The sequence below is a fragment of the Podarcis melisellensis genome (genome assembly GCF_964234715.1).
Source record: "Podarcis melisellensis genome assembly, chromosome: 2".
Taxonomy (NCBI): domain Eukaryota; kingdom Metazoa; phylum Chordata; class Lepidosauria; order Squamata; family Lacertidae; genus Podarcis; species Podarcis melisellensis.
Genome location: NC_138529.1, coordinates 11,785,224 through 11,807,814, shown reverse-complemented (window position 1 = coordinate 11,807,814; position 22,591 = coordinate 11,785,224). Strand labels below are relative to the sequence as shown.

The 22,591-nt window shown below is 44.3% G+C and overlaps 3 protein-coding genes across 13 annotated transcripts in view; all 3 read left to right on the top strand.

The window, feature by feature from the left end:
• HOXC4 (homeobox C4) overlaps positions 1-3,840 on the top strand; it is a 51,649-nt gene extending 47,809 nt beyond the window's left edge. The window contains exons 3-4 of one of the 2 annotated variants that reach the window (XM_081898947.1): positions 1,687-1,963; positions 2,615-3,840. In XM_081898947.1, the coding sequence (XP_081755073.1) occupies positions 1,687-1,963; positions 2,615-2,967 (630 nt within the window). In that variant the 3' untranslated portion in view covers positions 2,968-3,840. Of the gene's footprint in view, positions 1-963; positions 1,964-2,614 lie in introns of those variants that run through there. The other variant, XM_081898946.1, reaches the window with a different exon arrangement.
• The window catches only part of LOC309362869 (homeobox protein Hox-D3-like), a gene marked incomplete at its 5' end in the record, with an annotated part of 121,251 nt that overhangs the window by 49,324 nt on the left and 49,336 nt on the right, over positions 1-22,591 (top strand). The window contains one exon of one of the 10 annotated variants that reach the window (XM_081898843.1): positions 6,777-6,932. The exons of 5 other annotated variants lie outside the window; for them this stretch is intronic. In XM_081898843.1, coding sequence (XP_081754969.1) covers positions 6,777-6,932 — 156 coding nt within the window. Of the gene's footprint in view, positions 1-6,776; positions 6,933-14,296; positions 14,467-15,304; positions 15,888-22,591 lie in introns of those variants that run through there. 4 more of the 10 variants (XM_081898851.1, XM_081898852.1, XM_081898850.1 and 1 more) reach the window with 4 other exon arrangements.
• Positions 1-22,591, top strand: part of HOXC5 (homeobox C5) — a 65,544-nt gene that overhangs the window by 26,980 nt on the left and 15,973 nt on the right. The window lies entirely within an intron of this gene.

Here is a 22,591-nt window from a genome sequence, read left to right as displayed (position 1 = left end):
AGCAGTACAAGGGATTAATCCGACTCTCTGTGCCCCATCTTCTTAATGTAAGCTATAGATAAAGCCCTTAACTGCAATAACTGCACTCTTTAAAATGTTTGCATCACAGCTTAGCTCCTTTAACCCACCCAGGGGTCTGTTTATACAGGCATATTGGGGGAGGGGGGAGGAATTTAACAGCGCCTTCCTTTTTTCTGTCCACCACCCCAAGTTCCACAAGGAAGTCAAAGGTTCTGAATGGACTTTAGACACATGCTTTCCCATTCATCCGTGGCTATGAAGGGGAAATCATGGCTACAGTAAATCTTGTATGAGGATCCATATTTCTTCTTACCTACCTACCTGCCTCCAGACTTGATGGGAATGTTTGTGTGTGTTATCTTTTCCATAATCATAACAAAACCGAGCCTTACATTATTTAACCCGGCAAGAACTGAAAAGCACATATCTGCTAGTTTCCCACTACTACCAGCACCTCATAAACTTTGTCTCCCCCAAAATGGTCAGCATTGGGTGGCTACTGGTCTTGCCATCTGGCTGACTGGAACTTCTACTTGTCTCAGCTCACAGGCACTAGCAGCTTTTCTTGCAGCCATAGCAGATCACCCTTAAGCAAAGGTTGATGAGCATTTCTAGAGAACTCCAAATGACGCAAAGATGATTTGCATATCCCCCAGCTCTTTCTCTCTCCCCCCCCCCCCACTCCCCACATCTCCTTGCCTCCCAGGTAACCTGCCTCCTCCTTTGTGTCTCTTCAGCAAACAATTGGATTACAAATACTGAACTGCCTTCTAGTTTTCGGGTTGTTTGCATTGTGCGTAGGGGGTGGGTGGGTGGGGGGTGACTAGTACTGCAGACAATGACACTAACCATGTCCTGGGGGGGGAGGAGGAGGGAGGGAGGCGGGGGCACCTCATTTCCCCTACAGCTTTTCTTTAAGGTGAAGCAAGCAGAACGATTTCAAGCATGCTTCACTATCTGCAGTGCAAAATGTTACTAGTTCTTCCAGATTAAGACTCATTTAGCTACTGAATCCCTACAAGAGAGGACTTGCTGTGTACCTGAAAAAGGGGGTGGGGTGGAGAAGAACACAGGAGCTTTCCCTGCACACCATCTGTCTGCCAAATCAATGAGTTTCCTTCCATTATCCTTCCATTCACTTACGTTGCCTTTTTAAGAAAAGAACGTTGTGTTTGGCAGCAAGATAACCCTTCACACACACACATACGCACGCGCACCTCTTTTTCTGAGTTTAAGGGGACCACACAAACAACAACAAGATCGCACACACACGCACACGCGAGGCACAGGCACACACTCGCGCACACACAAATTGGATACATTTTGAATAAGCTTTTGGTTCCTTATCCGGGGACTAGCTCGGCTGGCGTGATTGGCGCAAATAGTCACATGGTGAAACTAACTTTACGGGGTCGCCAGCTAGTAGGAGGGTTTTATGGAGCAGAAAAACGACAAAGCGAGAAAAATTATTTTCCACTCCAGAAATTAATGATCATGAGCTCGTATTTGATGGACTCTAACTACATCGATCCGAAATTTCCTCCATGCGAAGAATATTCGCAAAATAATTACATCCCAGACCACAGTCCGGAATATTACAGCCGGACTAGGGAGTCCAGTTTTCAGCATCATCACCAGGAATTGTACCCTCCACCTCCTCCACAGCGACCCAGCTACCCCGAGCGCCAGTACAGCTGTGCCAGCCTCCAAGGTCCCGGCAACCCCCCAGCGCATCAAAGGGGCCATGGACCACCACCCGGAGGCCACCATCTCCCCGAGAAACCACAGCAGCTCTGTGACCAAACGGCTCTCTCCAGCGCAGCCACCTCGCCAGCCCCAGCCCCTCCAGCCTGCAACCAGCAAAACCCCGAGAATCCTAGCAGCACGGCCACTAAGCAACCCATAGTCTACCCATGGATGAAAAAAATCCACGTCAGTACTGGTAGGCAACTTTTCTCTCTCTCTCTCCTCCCTTCCTTCCTCTCTCTCTGTCTCTCTAGTGTGTGTGTGTAAGTGCGAGAGAGGGAGAGAGAGAGTATGTGTGTTTTTCTCCCCTTCACACCATGCTTGCAAGCTCTCTCTCTCTCTCCCCTCTCACTCACTCACTCTTCTCCCTCTCTCGCTCCTTCTTTTTCCCATCTCCTCCTTTGCCTTCAACGAGAGTCTTTGGGTTAGCACAATTGAGCTGGATTTACGACTCCGAGTGGGTAATTACACCCACCATAAATTTTATAGCCAAGCTAGTCTGGGCAGCCCCAGCCATGTGGTTCGTTCTGTTATGTATGTGTGAAACTCCAAAAGGCTTCGCGAGGGGTGCATAAATAATTCAGGCTCTTTTCAAGCCAGGGAAACCCCTTCTTATTAGAAGAGAAAGTCTTGGGTTCTTTATAACCCATTTAGCTGATGACTTTTTTCTCTCTCTCTCCCCTCTCTCCTCTCCCCCCCTTTCTCTCGCTCTCTCCCCCTCTCTCTTTCCCCTGAGCCACTGGAGATCTGTCTTTCTCTCCCTGTGCATCTCTCTCTCCGCTCTCCTTCCCCTGCCTTTCTCTCTTTCTCTGTATTCATGCTCATCTTTGGGTGTTTTTCCCCCCAGTGAACCCCAATTACAATGGAGGCGAGCCCAAGCGATCCAGGACTGCCTACACCAGACAGCAGGTCTTGGAATTGGAAAAAGAGTTCCACTATAATAGATACCTGACGAGGCGGAGGCGCATCGAAATCGCCCACTCCCTGTGTCTCTCGGAGAGGCAGATCAAGATTTGGTTTCAGAACAGGCGGATGAAATGGAAAAAAGACCACAGGCTGCCCAATACCAAAGTGAGATCTACGGCTCCTACCAATTCTTCCACCAGTTCCATTCCTGCTTCTTCCAACGCGGTTGCTAGCGAAGAACATTCGCAAAGCTCATCTCAGGACCAACGAGCAGAGGATATTACAAGGTTATAAACAAACAAACAAAAAAAAAGCAAAAGCAAAACAAACAAACAAATACCCCCATTAAAAAAATGACTCTGATTATTTATAGAATCTAATATATATCTATATATTTTGGTTCTTTTTTTTCCTCGTAGTTTTTCCCGTGCTTAAATATATTAAGAAGAAAAAAAAAGAGAGAGGGGAAAAAAAACCCCACACACAAAAGACTGAGGTCTTCCGCAAAGATCTCAAGCTTTAGGTGCATGTATTATTAGCATGAGAGGTCAGGTGAAATACCTGCTGGTTTTGTTTTGTTTTTTTAAAACGCAATTTTCAGGGTTTTATTTATTTTTTAAAAAGGGAAGGAGTGGAAGGATGAGCTATGTGTGTCTGTGTGTGTCTGTCTGTGTGTCTCTGTGCGTGTATGTTGGGGTGGGGAACACAATGTTCTGTTTTAGATGAAAAATCGGGGCATATGCTAATAATTACACAGGCAAGGGAAGAATGTAGTTATTTTGCTCTGTGCGTTTACAAATGGAGAACAAAAAAAAATGGACCATTGAAGGCTTTTTTCCTTCCTTTTTTTGGTATAAATGTAGGAGAAAGATTTTTTTTAATTAAAAAAACAAGGGGAAAAAACAGCACAGGAGCTAATAGTAGCTGGTAAACTTACGGTTTATTTCAATGTGAAGGACTCAAAAGAAGAGGGAGAGGAAGCGAGCCAGCGAGAAAGTTGGAAGGAAAAGTCAGTAGGTAGATTTTTCCCCCCCGTTTTGTCGTGGTTCTTTGTGTTTTTTGGACATGATTTGACATGAACATTGTAAATTTGCAATAAAAGAGTTTTAGTGTATATGTGAAAGTCCCCTTGTTCAATAAAAACCAGTGAGTGTGACACAGATTTGACTTTGGAATGTCTGGTGAGTTATTTTTCTTCTTTGCTTCATCCTATATAGGGAAAACGTGGGGGAGGGGGGTGGAAACGTGTGACACTGATTTCTTGAGCTGTGGATACTTTCTCAGCTAAGTTTAAGAGCTTGGGTTGGTTGTTTTTTTGTTCTTTTAAATACAAGGCTACCAGCGCCGTAGTGCATGTCACTGAAGTCAATGGCAAATCTCCCATTGATTTTAGGGACTGTGGCTTGCACCTTCTGTACCCTGTGACATCACAGCATGTTTGACCTCAGATTCTACTAGGGAGTCCTAGCCTTGGGAGGTGTAAATGTGCATTTTAGTAGAAGACCTGTCCATAGAAATCAGGCTTTGTGTTGCTGTTGTTTCTTTCTTTTTTAATGCATCTGTCCTTTCCTGTATTTGAGCTCCTATCCATTTCTTTAGTAATAGTAATAATAATAAAAATATTGGAGCTTTATTTACCCCTCCTTCTACTGCCTGTATAGCTAACAAGCCCTTATTCCAGTACGTTGAATAAATGCTTAACGTTGTCACTGTTGTAGGTATTTTATAGAGATGGATAATAGAGAATTCAGGATTTGTTTACATCCCCGAGGGAAGTAGAAAGGGTGGCTGGGAAGAGGGTAATACAGATGTGTTTGCACAGTGAGCACTTTTAGTATGTACTATGCTTATATGTGTGGATAGGTAGATAGACAGCCAGCCAGATTAGCAAGTTCCTTTTACAATTCACATTTTTCAACTGTCCTCGCCTCAAAGTGGCAAAGCATGTGACTGAACTGTGCTTTCGTTTATACCTCTCTTAGAGGCTTGTTTAATGTTGTTTGGTTGTATTTCATAAATATTCTAGCACCCCAAACTAGAAACCAGTTAGTCTGAAGTAGCAGGATCTAGTCCAATTTATTTGCTATTGATTTCAATGAAATTTCAGGCGCCTTTAATAGACTACTTACACAGAACTAAGTTGTGGGTTGAGCTGTATTGCAGTTCCCTGTTATGGGTATTAGTAAACAGCCAGGCAACTATATTCTGTAGGTGGAAGCAGAAGTTCTGAAAAGTGGTAGGGGGGTTGAAGGGGAGTTGGTTCCGTCACTTTATCTTGCCCCCCCTCAGTTATCAAGACAAGCAGATCTTTTCAGCACCCATGGTAGAAGGAAGAGGCAGGGAGGTACGAAGTGATTGACAAGATACAGATTATGGGAGCGATCTACATCTCATTCAAGTTAATGCAGAACTTCTATTGATTTTAAGCAGGCCAGAATTACACATAGTGGCTGTAATCCAGTTTAGAAGCTAATGGTCAAAGTGTCATGGGTATCAACCAATCAGGATGACTCTTCTCTGCCTGTTAGTAGTATTCCTTTGAAGAAACTCCATCTCCTTTTGCATAGTATGAAATAAATCCATTCATTAACATAATAGCTGGTCATAAACCTTTAACAGTGTTTTCACAATTCCAGTTTTTTGAAGCAAGCGAGGGGAATGTTGAGTGTGTATGTTAGCAATTGCTTTGAATGTTTCCTTATCACTCTTGGGCCTGCTTCTTCACCCTCACTACATTAGGTCAAGTGAGGGGAAACAGGAATCTCACTCACTTATTTTAGAGAATACCTTTACTGAACGTAGTGGGATTTACTTCCGAGTAAGCATGCATAAGATAGGGCTGCAAGTTAAATCTCTCAGGTGTCTGTCTGCTTGTTTATCTGCCCTTCTGTTATACATACAGACTTAGTCTCCCTACTCTCTTGCTAGGGCAAGATAAAAGAGAATAGCAACCAGCCTCTCCCCCCCCCCATGATTTTTACACACCCACACAAACACAAGCACTCTGTGCATATAAATGGTAAAGAGAACAAAGGGAGGGGGGAATCCTAACCTAGGAATAATGGTGCTGCCAACTGAATGGCCATATGTTGCAAAGCTGATCTTCAAACTCTGACACACACACACACACGTGTGAAATTTACAATAGCTTCTACTGCTAGTGACTTGGTAAACTATGTGTGGGTGTGTAGCTGTGCTAAACTTTTTTTTTTTTTTAAGTTTCACACCCACACACCCTGCCTGCAGAACTTGATAAATTATAACCAAGTGTCTGTGAGAGAATCAGGATGAATATGATAGGACTTTGTGTTGCGTGCATTCTCTGTGTCTGCCTAGGAAGCCCGGAAAAGGATGCATCAATCACATTTGCAACTGTATAGTTTGCATATTCAATTAAAAATACCAGCAAACTCTCAGTAACCTTCATATTTAAATATATGACCATATATTCCTTTCCACGGTTCTCTACTCGCCCCCAACTTTATTTTATTTATTTTCCTCCTGGTGTTCTCTTCAGTGTTTACTTTCTGCAATCTTGTCACCCTCCTGTTTTGTTTTGTTTTTGTTTCTGGTTTAATAATTCAGATTTCTTCAGCATCTGATTTGGCCTTTAGACTTGGCCATGACACAATTCTTCCAGGGTAGGGAGATTATGAATGAATTATAAAGGCAGGCAGCAGGGGCAAAAGAAAGGGGGGGGGAGGTGATGAGATATAGCCTGCCCCACCGTCTCTCTTCACCCATTTTGCTCTTTCGCTCCCCATTCTTTTTTTTAAAGCTTTTTGACGCCTCCATGTTGAGAGCCTGAAAGCTACTTTATTGAAGTTCGGGTAAAGGGGGTGGGGGGGTGGGAAGTAGGTTCACCCAGAGGACAACTTTTCTACGCCAGCAGTTTTATTCTAGCCACTCAGGCTGACCTCCGAGCCCCCAGTGACCTGAGTAAGTCTCCCAACGTGTACCTTCTCTGCGCCCTACACACATTTAAAGGCATCGCCACTGTTTGGACTTTTTTTTTTTTAAAAAAAAAATTACCATAGTAATAGAAGGCCGGGTGGGTGGGGAGGGCGGCCGGGAGAGAGTGAGGGTTTGGGCAGATTCAATGCATGTTATCTCATTGTGTTGTCACCAAAATAACCCCAGAGAAAAGAAGGCAGGGTGAAGTTTCGGCCAAGCCTCCCTTCTCATTTTCCCGCCTTCCCATAGCTTGGAAGATTTCCCAGCTGGCTATCCTATGGCAAGAGCGAAGCTCCCCACGCCAAGTAAGTTTCCTTTAAAAGTTTTTCTTTTTCTTTTAAAGCAGTTTAAAAACGCATTGCTATGATGGCGACGATGCTTGCTTCTTCTTCTTCTTTTTAAAAAATGTCTCCTTTAATGGAAAGGGGTAAAGTGGGGAAATCTATTCAGGTGCTACCAGGCGCTCTTGATGGTTTCTGTAGGGACAGCCCAAAAGAGCTACATTTCCTCTGGAAAAGAAAAGTTGTGAGGGATCAATGTTCTCTGTTGCTGGCTGCTCCACACTATGCCTCGAAGGATAGAACGGGTGGTGGTGGTGGTAGTAAGCCTATCGTCACACCACCAATAGCATGGTTGGTCTTTCCATAGGCTCCTCTTTCAAATCTGATGGACTTGATGTTCAGTGCTCCTAGGTCTCCTGGGGAGCTCAAGACTCCAGTCTTGGCAGGGCTTTCCAGGAAATCGCTCCGCGCTCCACCGAATGGATGGATCGCCTCTTGATACCAAAGTCTGTGCTCCTTCCTTGCCCCCCACTTGGGGCATGGCACCAAGGGGCTGGGCTCCTCTACTCCTCTCGAATGGCATCGATTTCGCTATTAGATCATGCCCGGATTATTGTTCTTCGCTGATCTTCTTGAGCCAAAAGAAGAAGAAGGAGAAGTCAGGCGAAAGGTGAGAATGTTTGTGGAGGGGGTGTCATAAGCTCCTTGGAGCCTAGAGACTTGCTCGGGAGCGCTCCAGTGAGTCCCTGACGCCCAGTTTGTGTGAAGTCACACTGGTTATAAGTTGTATTTCTTCCTTTTTAATGGATGAGTGAATAAATAAATAAATAAATAAATAAATAAATAAAGTTTTGGTGATGGAAACCAATGCTTCTTCTAACAGCAAGGAAGCAGCCGTGGAGGAAACACTTCACAGGGGCTTCGGTGGCCATAAAATAATGCGTTAGAAAAATTCTCTCCCTCCCTCTCCCCCCCCCCACGATGGGCAATGGGACTTCCAAGAGTGGTGGTGATGGCGGTGGAGACGCTGCGTTCCCCATTCCCTTTTATTTCCAGTGGCTTCAAATATTGTTTGGAGAGGTAATTCTCTGAAAAGGGGCAATTGCAAAACAAACAAACAAAAAACCTTATTAAAAAACTGGATGGGATGTTTTCAACTTAAGACACAATTACATGTGTGCGCTTAAAGCCCCCACAAACCCCCTCTCCATTCTCCCTCTCAACAAGCCCCCCTCCCCTGCAGTGCTATAGGATAAGGTACCGTGGGTTAGCTCCCTAAGCTGCCAGGTAGCAAATTATGTCTCAGGATTTTTCCAGTCTCTTATCTTCTCTAGTTTCCCTCTTTTTCTTTCTCTCTCTCTCCATGCAGTTCATGAGAGAGAGAGAGAGAGAGAGAGAGAGAGAGAGAGAGAGAGAGAGAGAAATGTTCAAGTACGCTGTTTAATTGTAATTAAAAGACAAACATTCCGCCAGGGTTAAATGAATGAGTTACGGGTTTCTAACCATAACTGCCAGCAGCTCCAACATGTAACTTATATTTATTGTGGTCTCGTATATCATTATCCAGAGATATAGTTTTATGTACTTCCTAATCTGTCGCCTTGATTTATTTTGATGGGCAAGGTACCAAACCAAACATTTTGGGACTTTAGTGAAAGACTAGTATTTCCTTGCAAACAGCCAACCACCCTTCTGTTAATGGCATCAGCAATTTCTGGCAAAGGCTACTTTCTTTGTTTTCTTTTTTCCTTTTTCTATATGTTAAAAAAGCGTACTTAACAACAACCAAGAGCCAAATGTTGATGCTGCTTGGTTTCCTTTGTGGAAAAGCATATGTATTAGCTCTGAGGATTTATGCAAGAATGAAGCTTCAGAAAACAAAGCATGATATTTATTTAGGAGATCCAATACAGACATGCAAAAGGAAGCATTCTCTCTCTCTAAACCACTATATTCTCTCTCTCTCTCTCTCTCTCTCTCTCTCTCTCTCTCTCTCTCTCACACACACACACACACACACACACACACACACACACACACTTTCAGTATTTGTGTGTGTGTGTGTGTGTTTGCTTATATATGCCCCACTTTTTCTCAGCATAGTGAAGTTCCTTCTCAATTTACCCTCCATCTTGTTATTCTGGATTCCCCTGCTTTCACCCTTTAAGAAGGAAGGAAGGAAAACTTGCAGCTTAAATGCCAAAATATACATTTGCTTAGTAGTATTTATCATTCTTTTAAAAATGAGCAAGACCAAATGCATCCCCTTGAAGTCAATGGGAAAACTTGCCTTGATTGGTGTGGATTGCACCCACTAATTGAATGATATATCTTCAAAAGCAATGAAACAATATATAATACAGTGCTTATATAGGTCGCTATAGTGTGCATAGGGCTATATAATGAGACACATACACCTTGAAAGAACCTAGTCCATCAGATGCACACATACACACACATTGTTGGCACTATTAGGCGGGGTAATGGAGAAACACAGTTTATGGATATCCCAGTTATGTGTACTTGCCTCATGTGAGTGCCTCACAAGAACAGAGTTGTCTAGAGCAGCAGTGGGCATACGTAGGTTCCGAAGATCTACTTGGCCTTTTCTGAACTTGATCTCCAAGATCTACCTAGCAGAGCCATGTGCAAAATAAACATAGGATTAAAGAACAGGTGTGCCTCTGGACACATTCTGAGTCTAGAAATTGGTTTTCAGCTTCAGAATTCAACTGAGATCATAGTCTTGACACGCAAAGGCCTGCTCCTTTCTTCAACCTAATTTAGGTAGCCAAAGTCATTTTGTTGCTGCTACTATTAAAATATTGGGAATCAGAAAGCCACACTTAGCTACCCTGAAAATCAGACAAATCTCTACCCTTTGCCCATCCCTGATCTAGAGATCCAGTGGTTCAAACAATAGAACGTTCAGAACCCAAGAGTTGCCTAACAGGGCTGAACCATAAGGCATCTAATCCAGAGGCCATTCAGATGCCTCTGGGAAATGTGAAAATTACGATTGTGCAGGATATTTGGTGTAGGACTATAGCTGAGTCGTAGTGTGCATTCTTTGCAGTCTACAGGTTCAATCCCTAGCACCTCTAGATAGGGCTGAGAAAGCCCACTGTGTGAATCCTCCAAGGGAGCCACTGCCCATTTGTATGAATAGTATTGATGGTCTGATGGTAGAAGGCAGCTTCCTATGTTACTGGCATATTGTATTCAGCAATATACTGCTCCTGTTCACGGAGTTTCCACATTAGCTACATTGTGACCACTAGCTATTGATGCATACCCTCCCCATGAATGTATCCTCTTTTTTTAAAAGCCCACCTAATCTAGTGGCCCTTCCCCCATTTTATGGAGGTCTGAGTTCCATATGACGTCCTTTTGATTGTCCTGAAGTGACACAAGTCCACTTTTTCTGGGTTCCAGTATTATGAGAGAAGGAAAACAATGAAGTCTCTACCCACCCTCTTGACACTGTCCATAAACCTTATAAACCTGTAAAATCATGAAAGGTCCGAATTTCCCATCCCTCTCCTCCCAGAAACACTAAGATACTAAAGGAGTGAGGATGAGCAGAGGAAAAAACACAAGTTAATGCAATTTGTATGGGTTCTTTTCTATCCCATCCCACATTTGCAGGCCTTCATAATCCAAACCATTGCCTTTACTTGTTAGCACCAGATGAAGAATTCTTCTAAGAGGGAGACAACTCAGAAGAAGAAGAGAGAGAGACCAATATAATTATTATTTTGAATTTAGATTCTCCCCCATTTTAAGAACAGTAGCACATTCTTTTATGAATGTGTTCCTTTTTCTTTGGGGATGCGTGTGTGTGTGTGCACGCACACACACACAATATCACAACACTGGCATTTCATGAAATGCCAGTGTTGTGATGACAGCTTAGTGTGGACATTTATTCTGGTGCCTCCTGCCAAATCCTCCCAGCTAGCACTTCTCCCTCATAGGAAGATGCCATCTTTTTTATACCTTGCTTGTTATAACCGAGTACCCAGAGTTACCAGGCTGGTCCCCGGTGCTAGAGAAGCCAGAATGCTGAGCTTTGATTGAACCCTATATGTCTGATTCGGTTGCGGGATGGCCATTCTTCTGTTCACCCTTCACAACCCATTTATGGCGAGTTTTCTGGATATTACTGCTTCGATCCCGAAGCAGTAGCTACTTCCTGTGAGTTTAGGATCCTTGCGCGCCCTCCTTCACCATGATGGGACCAATCGTAAAGGCAGAGTATCCTGTGCATGTTTGATCGGGCTTTGGTGGTCCCCTGCCAGGCTCACATTGACTTGGGAGAGACGCGAAGTGACTGAAGACAAAAGGCATTGCTGAAAACAACCGCAGTTAACCTTTGAAACAAGCCTCGCCAAGAGAGTTTTGTAAACAGAGGAGATAAGAAAAGGGCGATTACTAGAATTTTAGATTAAAGGCTTCTTAGCCTGCCAGAGCCAAATATTATACCAGTGAAGAGGGCATTGATTCCAAGTTCTCCCAAAACATGGGCAAGGCAAATACCCCCCCCCCCTTTTCAGTGCCCTCCGGTGTTTCTTACCTACGTGGGGATGCCGCTACTGACACCACCCGACCCACAGAGCGTTTCCTGGCCTCCATTAGCCCCTCCGCCCGCGGCCTATTTCCGAATGCTAAAGGGTGTCGTGCCCCAAACAAACTAGGCACCCCTAAAAACTGCACTTTTTTCTCTTCCATATAACAATAAGGCAGCCTTTAGGTTCCATAACGTAGCATAATGTTTAGGCTTTAAGATGCATCGTCACAAATAAATATTTCAACAGTTGAACCGAAAGACTGGAAGCATTCGGGCCCAACACAACTTTTGCAGACTCTTTCCTTCTTCTCTCTCGCTCTGAATGTACAATCTGGATTTATTAGCCGCTCCACATACACGGTCGTCTGCTCTATGTGTGTGCAAGCGTTTGTGCATGATATACATATATATATATATATATATATATATATATATATATATATATATATGCTTTCGTAGATTTTCACGGGTACAGGAATGCAGGTTTTGGTGTCCTCGGGTGTCCTCCTTGGTGTCCTACGTCGCCTAGACACCCCAACTTTTACACGGGAAGACACCCGAGGACACCAAAACCTGCATATATATATATATATATATATATATATATATATATATATATATATGTATGTATATCATGCACAAATATATATATATATTATTGTATGCGTAGAATGTGCATGTCTACAACTGAAGTAAAACAGAATATTTATGTTTCCAAACGTCGGAATCATTTCGCTTTATGCATGCCTTCGAAAAGTGAGCAAGGATTTATCACCACCGTATATAGTCAGATCTGCCTATTTGTCTATCCGTCCATCTATGGCCCTTTGCTTAACATGCTTATAAAATGTGTCCATAAAGAGAGACACCTCCTCCACCACCACCTTTCATCCACCCAGCCAAACCCAGCCAACACTGGCGTTATCATCCGCCCAGAAGGACACAGCAGGCATCCGATCCCGCGGATTCAGCTCTGGCCCTACCAAGGGGCTAGAGGAGAGTTGCTCCCGAGCCTGACTTCCTCCTCAAATCCTCCCGAACGGCACCTCTAATAAATATTTAAAGAAGCCCTCCTAAAATGTTTACTCGCGAGTTTGCCTTTTCTGCTCAAAGCTAGGTCACGACCCCGAATTTGGACAGCAGAACAAAGAGAGGGTTGACGAGGGAACGCGCGTCTTGTTGTTGGGCAGCGACATCATCTCGGGGCGATTGTTTGGAGCAGCAGGTTAATTTACTTGTTTGGCAAGAACTCTAAAGTCTGGAAGCAGAACTTTTAGCCAGGGTCTGTCGTGATGGAGGGATGCCTGAAAACCCGCCCTTCTTCTGAGATTACTGAGAATGCTTGTGTATTTTTGTGTGTGTGTGTGTGTGAGTGTGTGTGTGTGTGTGTGTATGTATGTAATATTGTAGAAAGATAGGTATTTTTAAAAAAAGAGAAGGAAGGGAAAGACCTACTTTAATTAATTAGTAGTTCTATCTGCAACTAACAACAACCATCACAAGGCATGGTTATAACAGAATCACTGGACAGTTGGCTCTTGAACCTTTTATATAAAAGTCACTTTCACTAAAGTCATTGGGACTTACTACTAAGAATATTGAGGGACGGGGCACTGGTCACATTGGAGGGAACGATAGGGTTTTCTTCTGAGTAAACAGGGATAGGATCAGGTTGCACTTGCTTCTACTTGAGAGTAATACCCCGGTAGACCTCAAAGTTGATTCCGCTGATAGCAAGCAGTACCTGCTTGGGAATAAAATGTGGAGGATGTAACGCCTCCAAGGCTGTTCAGCTTTCGGGTCTTGGGATTGGGACATTGCACCCTGAATCCTAGTTAGATACAGGAGAGCGTGGACCCGGCAGTTCTGCAATTCTCCCAACACCTGCTCTAGCGTACAACAAATGCCCCTTTATCGGATCAGGCTTACTCCCATGCAAGTGTGTGGAAGATTGCCGTTTTCATTTCCATTTGATTTATAGTAGATTTGGGCTTTCTAGATCCCTCGCATTTTATTTAAGACCTGGCTGACTGCATCCTCAGACTTCGTTCGAAACATCTTGGCAGAAACAAGCCTACAAACCTAGACACCTTAACCTGGGAGTAAGTCCAGCCTCATTGAACTCAGCGGGTCTTACTTCCGAGTAACCATGGATCGGCTCCGGCTCTGCGTCCCTTGGAACTTACCTCCAAGGAAGTTTGGGGCAGGGTATACTAATCCACCATTCTGAATGGTTTGTAATGAGAAACGTGACATTATTTAAAATGGGTATGAAAGTCTAAGTCTCCTCTCAGGTTGTTCTGCAAGTCCTTGGTCTCCCTTAAGGTTGCATTCGGCTTATTAGATAGCTATAGCGTGGTCTTTAAAGGCTTCAGTCCTAAATCCTATTGAACCACATTGAACAGCCATAGGGTCGGACTGCAAGGGAACAGCCAGGTCATTCTGTGGGTCTTCCGTAGCACATGAAATGTGTGTCTGTGTTATTTAGGTTGGATCCCTTCAAAATACACATGGTAATCTGCCTGCCTGCTATGGATAGTTATCACCAACTTGTCTCCCCAGTTTAAGAAATTGCAGTTTTCAGGCGATTCTCTCCCCCCACCCGCGCCCCGCCACAAGTAGTGATTGCAATTGCATTTTGTTTCCATTTGGTTTCATTACATTTTCTAAAGCTTTGCGTTTGGGAATTTGCCTCTGTGTAAAAACTTCCAAAGGGAACAGATCCAAAAGCTGCCTTCAAAGTTGTATAAAATTTATTCAGCAGCTTTTTCTTTTCTTTTCTTTTTAAAAAAGTGCCAAGTTAACAGCTCTCTTTGCAAGGGCCTTTGCGAGCGACCGTATATCTTCCTCCTGTCTCTTGAAAGCGATCTCTGGGTATGGAGTTGCCTGGATTAGCCCCTGGCTCTGCGTGGAGCAGGCGCTATCTCGGAGGGGAGCAGAATGAAATGTGCTAAGCGGTTCAGATCCTGGGGATGAAAAGGAGTCTTGGTTTGTACACGTCTTTAATGGCTGGCAGTGTTTATTTCCAGAATAATTGGGGAGGGGGTGCTGGGCGGACGGGAAGGCTGTGTGTGAATTTGAAAGGGACGCTCCGGCAGCAGAAGCAGCAGAAGAAGCGAAGTGAGGTTGCGATTCCAAGCGAGACTTATTCGGGAGAAAATGTTGCTCTGTGAAATCGGAGGGGCAAAGTTATGGAAGTTTTGTCCTCAATGGGACGTTAACTACTAAAGGGGGGGGGGAGATAGGGGAACGATCCCTGACAGAAATAGGAGCCGATACTAGAAACTTCTACTCTGAAGCCCCGTCGACTTCAGTTGGACTCAACCTTCAATCAATTGTACCTTGCAGCGCAATCCTGTGCATGCCTACTCAGAAGTAAGCCCCCCTGAACTCAGAGAGGCTTACTCCCGGGTAAGTGGGCACAGGAGTTGCCGTCTTGCTTTTAAAACTCTGTGATTTCAAGAGGAGGGGAGGGAAAGTGGATCGATTTCTCCCGCTGAGACCCTATAAAACTTAAAAGGTGTTTAACCGCGGCTCTTAATGTTAGGAACAAGGTCATGCGTATGTATGGATAGATAGATGATAGATAGATAGATAGATAGATAGATAGATAGATAGATAGATAGATGATAGATAGATAGATAGATGATAGATAGATAGATAGATAGATGATATAAAAGTTTTTTGACACACAGATCCACAATTCAGTAAAGCCTAAATCCTGGTTTCTCGCTTCCTCTTTAAACCGGATTGTAGACCTCAACCTAACGCAAAGCTCGAGGGGTTTGGGGTTTCTGTGTGAGTAATTAATGTTTGACTGATTAAAATCCTCATGTTGCGGCTTAGCTGGATTATGGATCGCGCCGCTTGCAGAAAACACACAATATCTACCCGCCGCCGCACCGCACCACATTTCTGGGACCGACAGAAAGGTTGCATCCCGCCGCGCGCTTTAAATCTTAGCAAGAATATGTAGAAAGCAATATATAAACATATTGAACAGCACGATCACTGAAAGCAAATCGGTCTGAAGAGTCTCCTGCCCTATATATTTATATTGGACCAGATCGAGGAGCGCTGGAGAAGGTCACGGTTCTCCCTCCCTAGCCTCCCACCCGCACCCCACTTTTCCAGGCTTGTTGTTAAGAAAGCGCCTTGTTGGTTCTTTCCACTAGATATTATCCAACCACACCCGAAGAATTACGGCCGTTCTCGGGTGGTGGTGGTGATGAGAATGTTTATTCTCCGAGGGCAAAAAGCACAGAGGCGCGTTTCTGAAACGTAAGCAGTTCTCTTCTATCTGGAAACCATCTTGCTGGGCACGAGACAACTTCTTCCTAAAATGGGTAGAAAAATAATAATCTCGGGATCCGCATCAGGATAGCTCACGGGGAGATAAATCACAAGAGGTTTGTGCTATTTGTGTGGGGCCGGGTGTGTGTCTATGTATGTTTACCTGTCGGTATCCATGGCTGCATGCATTCGCTCCTCAGCGTGGATAATAGATGTTTCCCGGCCCAAACTCGGATTTCAGACATTCTGCACCTCAGTCCTCTTCACACGTTTCCTGGAAAGTAACCCCATTTATTTCCAGAGAACTTACTACCGGGTATGCGTGCATCCGGATCTTGAAGCAGAGTATTGTGGAAAAACCGCCCTTTTACTTTCCAGCGAGGCTTAGACTGGACTCCTACATCAGCTTTACCTGGGAGTAAGCCCCATTAAACTTAGTGGGATTTGCTTCTAAGCAGGCGTTTGTTCCAATCGGTCTGGTTAGCACCCTTCTCCCTGCTTGGAATGGAGCAGGATCATGGCCCTTGACTTACACGAGGCTGAAAGATGGTGATTAGATGGCATTGAAACCTATGAGATTCTACCGTGTTTAGGACAGGATTCCGCACTTTTAGCGTGATGGATCAGGCCGTGTGTATTTGGGGTTTCTTCAAACGTTATGTTAGGGTCGTCTCGGGACACGATCCACCCTGACTTAAGCATTTTAAGTTGCTTGGTGTCAATGCGGGAGTGAAACTCACTCAATGCCTAATTTTTCCTGCTTGAGCTCATTTCCTGATTGAGATAGTAGATATTCTAAGTTACTGTTATTATTTTAAAATGGACCCTCCCCTATATTTTTCACACAAGCTATTTCCACCCACCTCTGGGAAGAAGATAAAAATGAGAGGTCGCCACTCCTGTGTATGTTTGCATCATTTTTACAGTAGTTTTCACCACAAATCTACCTTACCTGGCCTGGATCCAAGGAAACATACTATTTTTTTAAAAATCGATCCAAAAATTTCTGCTTAAATGTATCAATCCGTGTGCTCAGTATTGCTGGAGGAGCATGGTCTATTTGTGTGGGTACTGTTGACTACATAGCATAGGTGCCCAAACTCAAAAAGGTTTAAATATGTTTGTATGACATGATGTAATTGTGCCAGAGTGTCTGTATAGATGCCTATTTGTATATAGGTGTGTGCATCTCCACTGAAGGTCATTTATGTGTGTCTACTGTCTAGGTGTATATTTGAGGGCATAAACCTGCTAAATGAAAATAAATTGGGAGCTGCAGCTAATTTGTACATGATTAGAGCCCTAACTTGTTTGTGATTCTTCCTTCCTTTTGATTTTTAGATTGGATTGATTTGTTCATTTATTAAAATATGCATATATCACCTGTTAGGCCAGCATTTCAAGGAGGTGTACAGTAGTATCATAAAAGGCAATGTCCGTGTACCTATACCTATACAATTTACATCAAGCCCAGTCAGTCAGAAAGAATACCTGGCATTCTACAGTTGCTTAGCAAAGAAATGACTACGGCCAGGCCAACAAGGACATTTTAGAGAGTATCAGTGTTGGTGGCTGCCTTAGTTCTGGAGAGAGGCCATCCCAGAGTTTGGATGCCATGCAGAACAGGCCTTCTTGCTGGTTGTTGCCAGATGGCCATCTGCAGGCTGTGCCACAAGCCGGAAGGCCTTTGATGATGATTTCTGTAACTGGGAACGTCTGCATTGGTAACCTGGTCTCCAGCTGCTGAGGATCTTATACGTTAATATTTAAACCTTAAACCTAACCTGGTAGCAAACAGGTGTACTAGTAGGTATGTCTACCTGAGAGATGCCTAGGAGGCACAAACATGCATTTGTATTGTGCCTGTCTGTTGCTGCTAGCTGGTATCACAGCCATAGATACCACTTGTCACCACAATCCTAGGCATACTTTCTTAGATGTAAGAGGTTCCTACATGTACTGCTATATCAACATTTGATTAGCATGCATTTCTGATACATGGTAAGTGAAAAAGTGTGAACTGACTCTGTTGAAAAGTAGCCTGGGGAGAAAGGGGAAAGTTCTGTTTGGCATGTGATATCTATAGTGGCCCATTCACACACAGGAGGCAACACCAGATGTTTCAGACTTTGAGTGAACCAGTCCTATGATGTGTGATAGGTGTGTGAACTAGCCTTAAGGCCCTTCCACGAAGGCGTGGGTCTACCCTCCACACATCACAGAATCATGGAGTTGGAAAGGATCATCTGGTCCAATCTCCTGCAATACAGATGTCCCATAGGGGGATAGTACCAGCTACTTGGTGTTATCAGCACTGCGCTCTAACCACATGAGCTATCCAATTATCTTTTTCCTTCTGCTTGGATCTAGGATTGCAAAGAACAATTCATACTTGAAGAAAATCCAGGGCAAAAATTCCGCAGTGTGGATGGGCTAGAGTTGCTCCTTAACCCCCCCCCCCCACTTAAAAATAAATACTGCTAGGAAGCCAGTGCCATTGGAACTAACTTTCTCTCGTGTCCAGGGGTTCCAGGTTCAAACCCATTCCCTGTGTGCCATTCAACCTCAGTGGTCCTGAGTGCCAGTTGGGCACGAGTGCCTTTGGATCCAATGGGCTGGGGTTTCACCCTCTAGCCACCTCTTCCCAAAAAGTTCTCATGAACTTCAGGAGGATGTGCCTATGAAAACTTACTGGGCCACTTCACGTTTTGCAAGGATCGCGTGACGTTCCGCGGAGGTTTGGCTTGGCTCGCGTTTTTTTGCGGAGAGGGAATTCCGGCTTGCAAGACTCCTCGGGAACGTCTGGCAGAGTCGAGCTCTAAAAATCAAATGTCTGGCTGCAGATGTTTGGGAAGAGAGAAACTCGCCCCCCTTCCCCTACGCGTGATGTGCTGAATCAAGCACAGCTCCAGGGCCTGCGATCGCATGGCCTGTACATGCTTCTTCCTTCCTTCCTGTGCGATTGATATTGCTATGCTATGTGCGCGCCCGCGTCTATCTATATATTTTTAGATCGGTCGATCGAGATATAGATAGATAGATAGATGATAGATAGATAGATAGATAGATAGATAGATAGATAGATAGATAGATAGCTGATAGATATAGATGGCATGGGACTTTTCTGGGTTAAGAGAACAAGAGAGAAAGAGAGGGAGGGAAGCAAGTCTTCTTCCTTCTAAACAGTGAAGCCGGGGAAGACCACACGTCCACAATCTAACTTGTTACATTAAAGATACTACCTCCCACACAGACACAGAGTGGGTGTTATCAGATCAGACCGACTGGGGGAAACAAGAAGATACAAGGGGGGTGGGCATTCCTGAAATGCTCCTTCTTCATTCCTAAAATCCCATTAGTCTCTGCGGGTCAAGCAGCCTCGTCTGACGTTTGTTACGAAACAGCTTGTCCGTGTTCCGCCTGGATCTTTCAAAAGCCATTCATCCTTCTTCGACTCCCTGACCCTTTTGTCCGGCTGAGCCCCACATACTTCTAGCCAAGGGGGCAGAGAGAGGGGGCGGGAGGAGGGTGCTGCTGACCTGGAGACACCTTTGCAGCTGGATCCGGCCTGGTTTTAGGCACAGCCGTGTAAGAAGACTCTCCTCGCACCAAATGGGGAGAACCCCCCTCCTTCGCCCTGTTTTTTTAATTTTTTATAAAACCCTTCCAGTTTCTCTCCGCCCCCCGCTTTTGCTATTGCTTCATCTTTAGTCTTTTTTGGACTTATCTGTCTTCGGTCTTCCTCTCTTCTGTCTCTGGCTGGTTACTCGCTGCAGATATTAGCCGGCAGCGATTCTCTGTGACGACCTGCCAGAGAGTCCTTAAAAAAAAGAAAAGGGAAAGGGAAAAATACGAGCCCTTCGTGAGCAATCTCCGAGTTGACTTTACAGTTTTCGCTGCTTTGGTGAAAGGTGATTCCCTTTGCAGGAGTTTGAGCGCGGTCGTCCTCTCCCACTCGGTCACAACGTTTTGGTCAGCAAGCTATAAAGATGGGCAGCGATAAAAGCCAAGAGAAATAACTATTCATTTCAGTTAAACTCCCTTAGTGCCCCAAGCAAACCTTGTCCCCTACCCTCAAATTCATGCCCCCTGAATTATGCCGCCTGCATGTAGAATGCTGATGCAGACCTTACCTCGAAAAACTCAAGACTGCACGTTAGCATATGGTCGCAGAACAGAGTCAGAGGTGATCATCAAATGCTGAAGGCTGGGGAAACAGACCACCAAACCCATCCCTTTCTTATTCCGATGGCAGTCGGTATTCCACGACAGTCATTTTGCTGGCCTTTCAAGTAGAATACCCGGATTCCTCGCACGTTTACGCCGAAGTAGGGGACTTGCTTCCTAGTGTTTGGAAGAGCCTGAGATAGGAAGATCGGTTAGCTTGCCTAGAATAAATTAAATCGGCACAGTTTGGAGATTTGGATGGGAAGGTGAATGTGTATGAGGCACACCTAAACAGTGTTATTTTATTGGCAATGCGAGCAATCCAGACCCGTGCAAAGTTTATATACCGTTGAAATTAATGGGATTTGCACACATCCTCCAGTAAGTGGAAAGGCATGTCATTCAAATCAATAGCACATGGTGCCTTCAGGATCCTTGCCTCCAGAGCCTATGGAGGTTCGTAAGTGTCACTGAGCTGAATAGGAGTTAGACTTGCTTTACCGTGTTTTGAGTAGCACCTCTTTGGTCGTAACATACGATACAAAAGCTACCGGGACGAGGCTGGGATTTAAACACGCTTTGCTGAATCCAGTCTCAGATCCTAAGCATGAGCACACTCAGATCTCACTTCAGTTGACAGCCCGGATACTTACTTCCAGGTAAATGCGCGGTCGAGGCCAACGCATCCATCCCTTAGCATTCATTCGAGGATCTACATAACAAATGTTAACAATCTGAAAGTCATTTACCAAAGATACCTCCCAAAGACTCCCAGGAACTGCACTGCTGCAGGTGCTATGAACTTCTCCAAATAGCATCGTTTCTAAGGACCCCTTAGTTTGAGGAATTAACTTTAAAGAGGTTTGAAAATGGTTTAAATTTGCAATGTAACTCTATGCGACTTTGTTCAAATTAATACACCGGTCGACCGATGGCAGAAATTAATAATGTATTGAGGCCTATCTAAATATATGTAATCTATATGTATAAACACCCACACCCACACCATCAGGCAACCTTTGTATTAGGCTATGCAAATATTGTAACGATAGTTTCACCATACAATACTTACCGCCCACTGAGTGATTGTCATGGGGAAAACCTAGTAATAATGTTGCGGATAAGGTGCACGTTAAGCGGATTGGGTGGGGAATCGGGTTTTCTCTTCAGTTAAGGATATCGCTTCTGGGCCAAATATCACTACTTGGGCTCCTGATCGAAGAGAGCTGGGTTGAAATCGAGGTCTGGTCAATATTGAACTAGTCACATGGACCACCGGTCATCTAGCACTGCTGAACTCCTTTAAACCCTTATTCTGTCCACTAAATTATTTGCCTCCTCTTATGAATTAAGCAACTCCATTTGACTGAGACACCATATCGATTTCTGGGCAGGGTCACGCCAAGGGCAAGTGGCGTCCAGCTGGGATTTGGGACCAGTGTGGTAACAACAGAGGCTCACTTTGTGGCAGCCCCAAAAGGCCTACTTCGCTATCATACACATGGACCACCACTCCGGATTAGGAGCAGTTGACTGACTCCACTGAAAGTTCTGTCTGTGGTGTTTGATATGTCAGGGCTCCTTCACTCACGCGGGTATCCTATTGATGCTGCAGTTTCGTCAGCCGATGAGCTGTGAGTTAGCTCAAGGGGGTTGGGGTTATAAAGTAGCTTCAGATTTCTGGTGGGGTAGGAAGGTCTTTGGAGTAGCCTTGGGCAAGTCTTCACTTTGAGTTTTAGTTTAATCAATTGCACAGCTTAAGGCAAAGTATATGGTCGGCCCCTTTGATCCTCATACCAATCTAATCAGGTAGGTTAGGCTGACACAAGCTCACTCAATAAGCTTTCGAAAAGGACGAGTCTTGTAAATTTTGTGGCTGTGCCAGGATTTGAACCCAAGTCTCCCCGAGTAGAGCCTCATTTGTGTCACGCACAACTACCTCACATAGGAATAAGCTCCCGCCTCTTTTTTTAGACAGCGATTTCCCTTGTTAGGGGATGTCTACCTTTAATCGCATGACTTCTTGGGGGTGCGGTGTCAAATGCGTTTAAAACCAACCGGCGATTCATTGAAAAGTGGGAGAAAGTCGAAAAGGATCTGTCATAACACTGGACTCTATTGTAATCAAAGCACCAGCCCATGCTTTCTAAGAATTTCCAAAAGTGATAAGAGGTCTCTGTGTGTTGAGATAGATTGCAGATCTCCACGTTGCAATGACTACAACTGTAAAAATTTGCTTTGGCCAGGAAAGTGTAGATTACTCCACCCCCTTCCCTCACCCTGTTAAAGACTTGAGGGATGCTAGAAAAAGAAGAAAAGAGGGGCGGAGGTTGTGTGGAGACAGGCGGAGACCACACTGATGTCTGGCACCCGACCTTGATTTCACAATAGATTGTAATATTGACTAAAAATGGCGTTCTCTGTCAATTTTTCTCCTTTCTTCAATATAGAACAGGATGTTAGTAACGTTAACTTAACATTCCTTATTTTTACAGATAACCTGGCCTGAATTCTTTATTTAGTTTATCCTTTCCCCACTCCATAAACTTGCAAGTCTTTCACTATATCAGATGCCAACAAGAAAAGGGACGTGAGTTACCAAAGCACCCAGAAAGCTCAAATAACTGCAAAAAGATAACCCATAAAGTGTTCT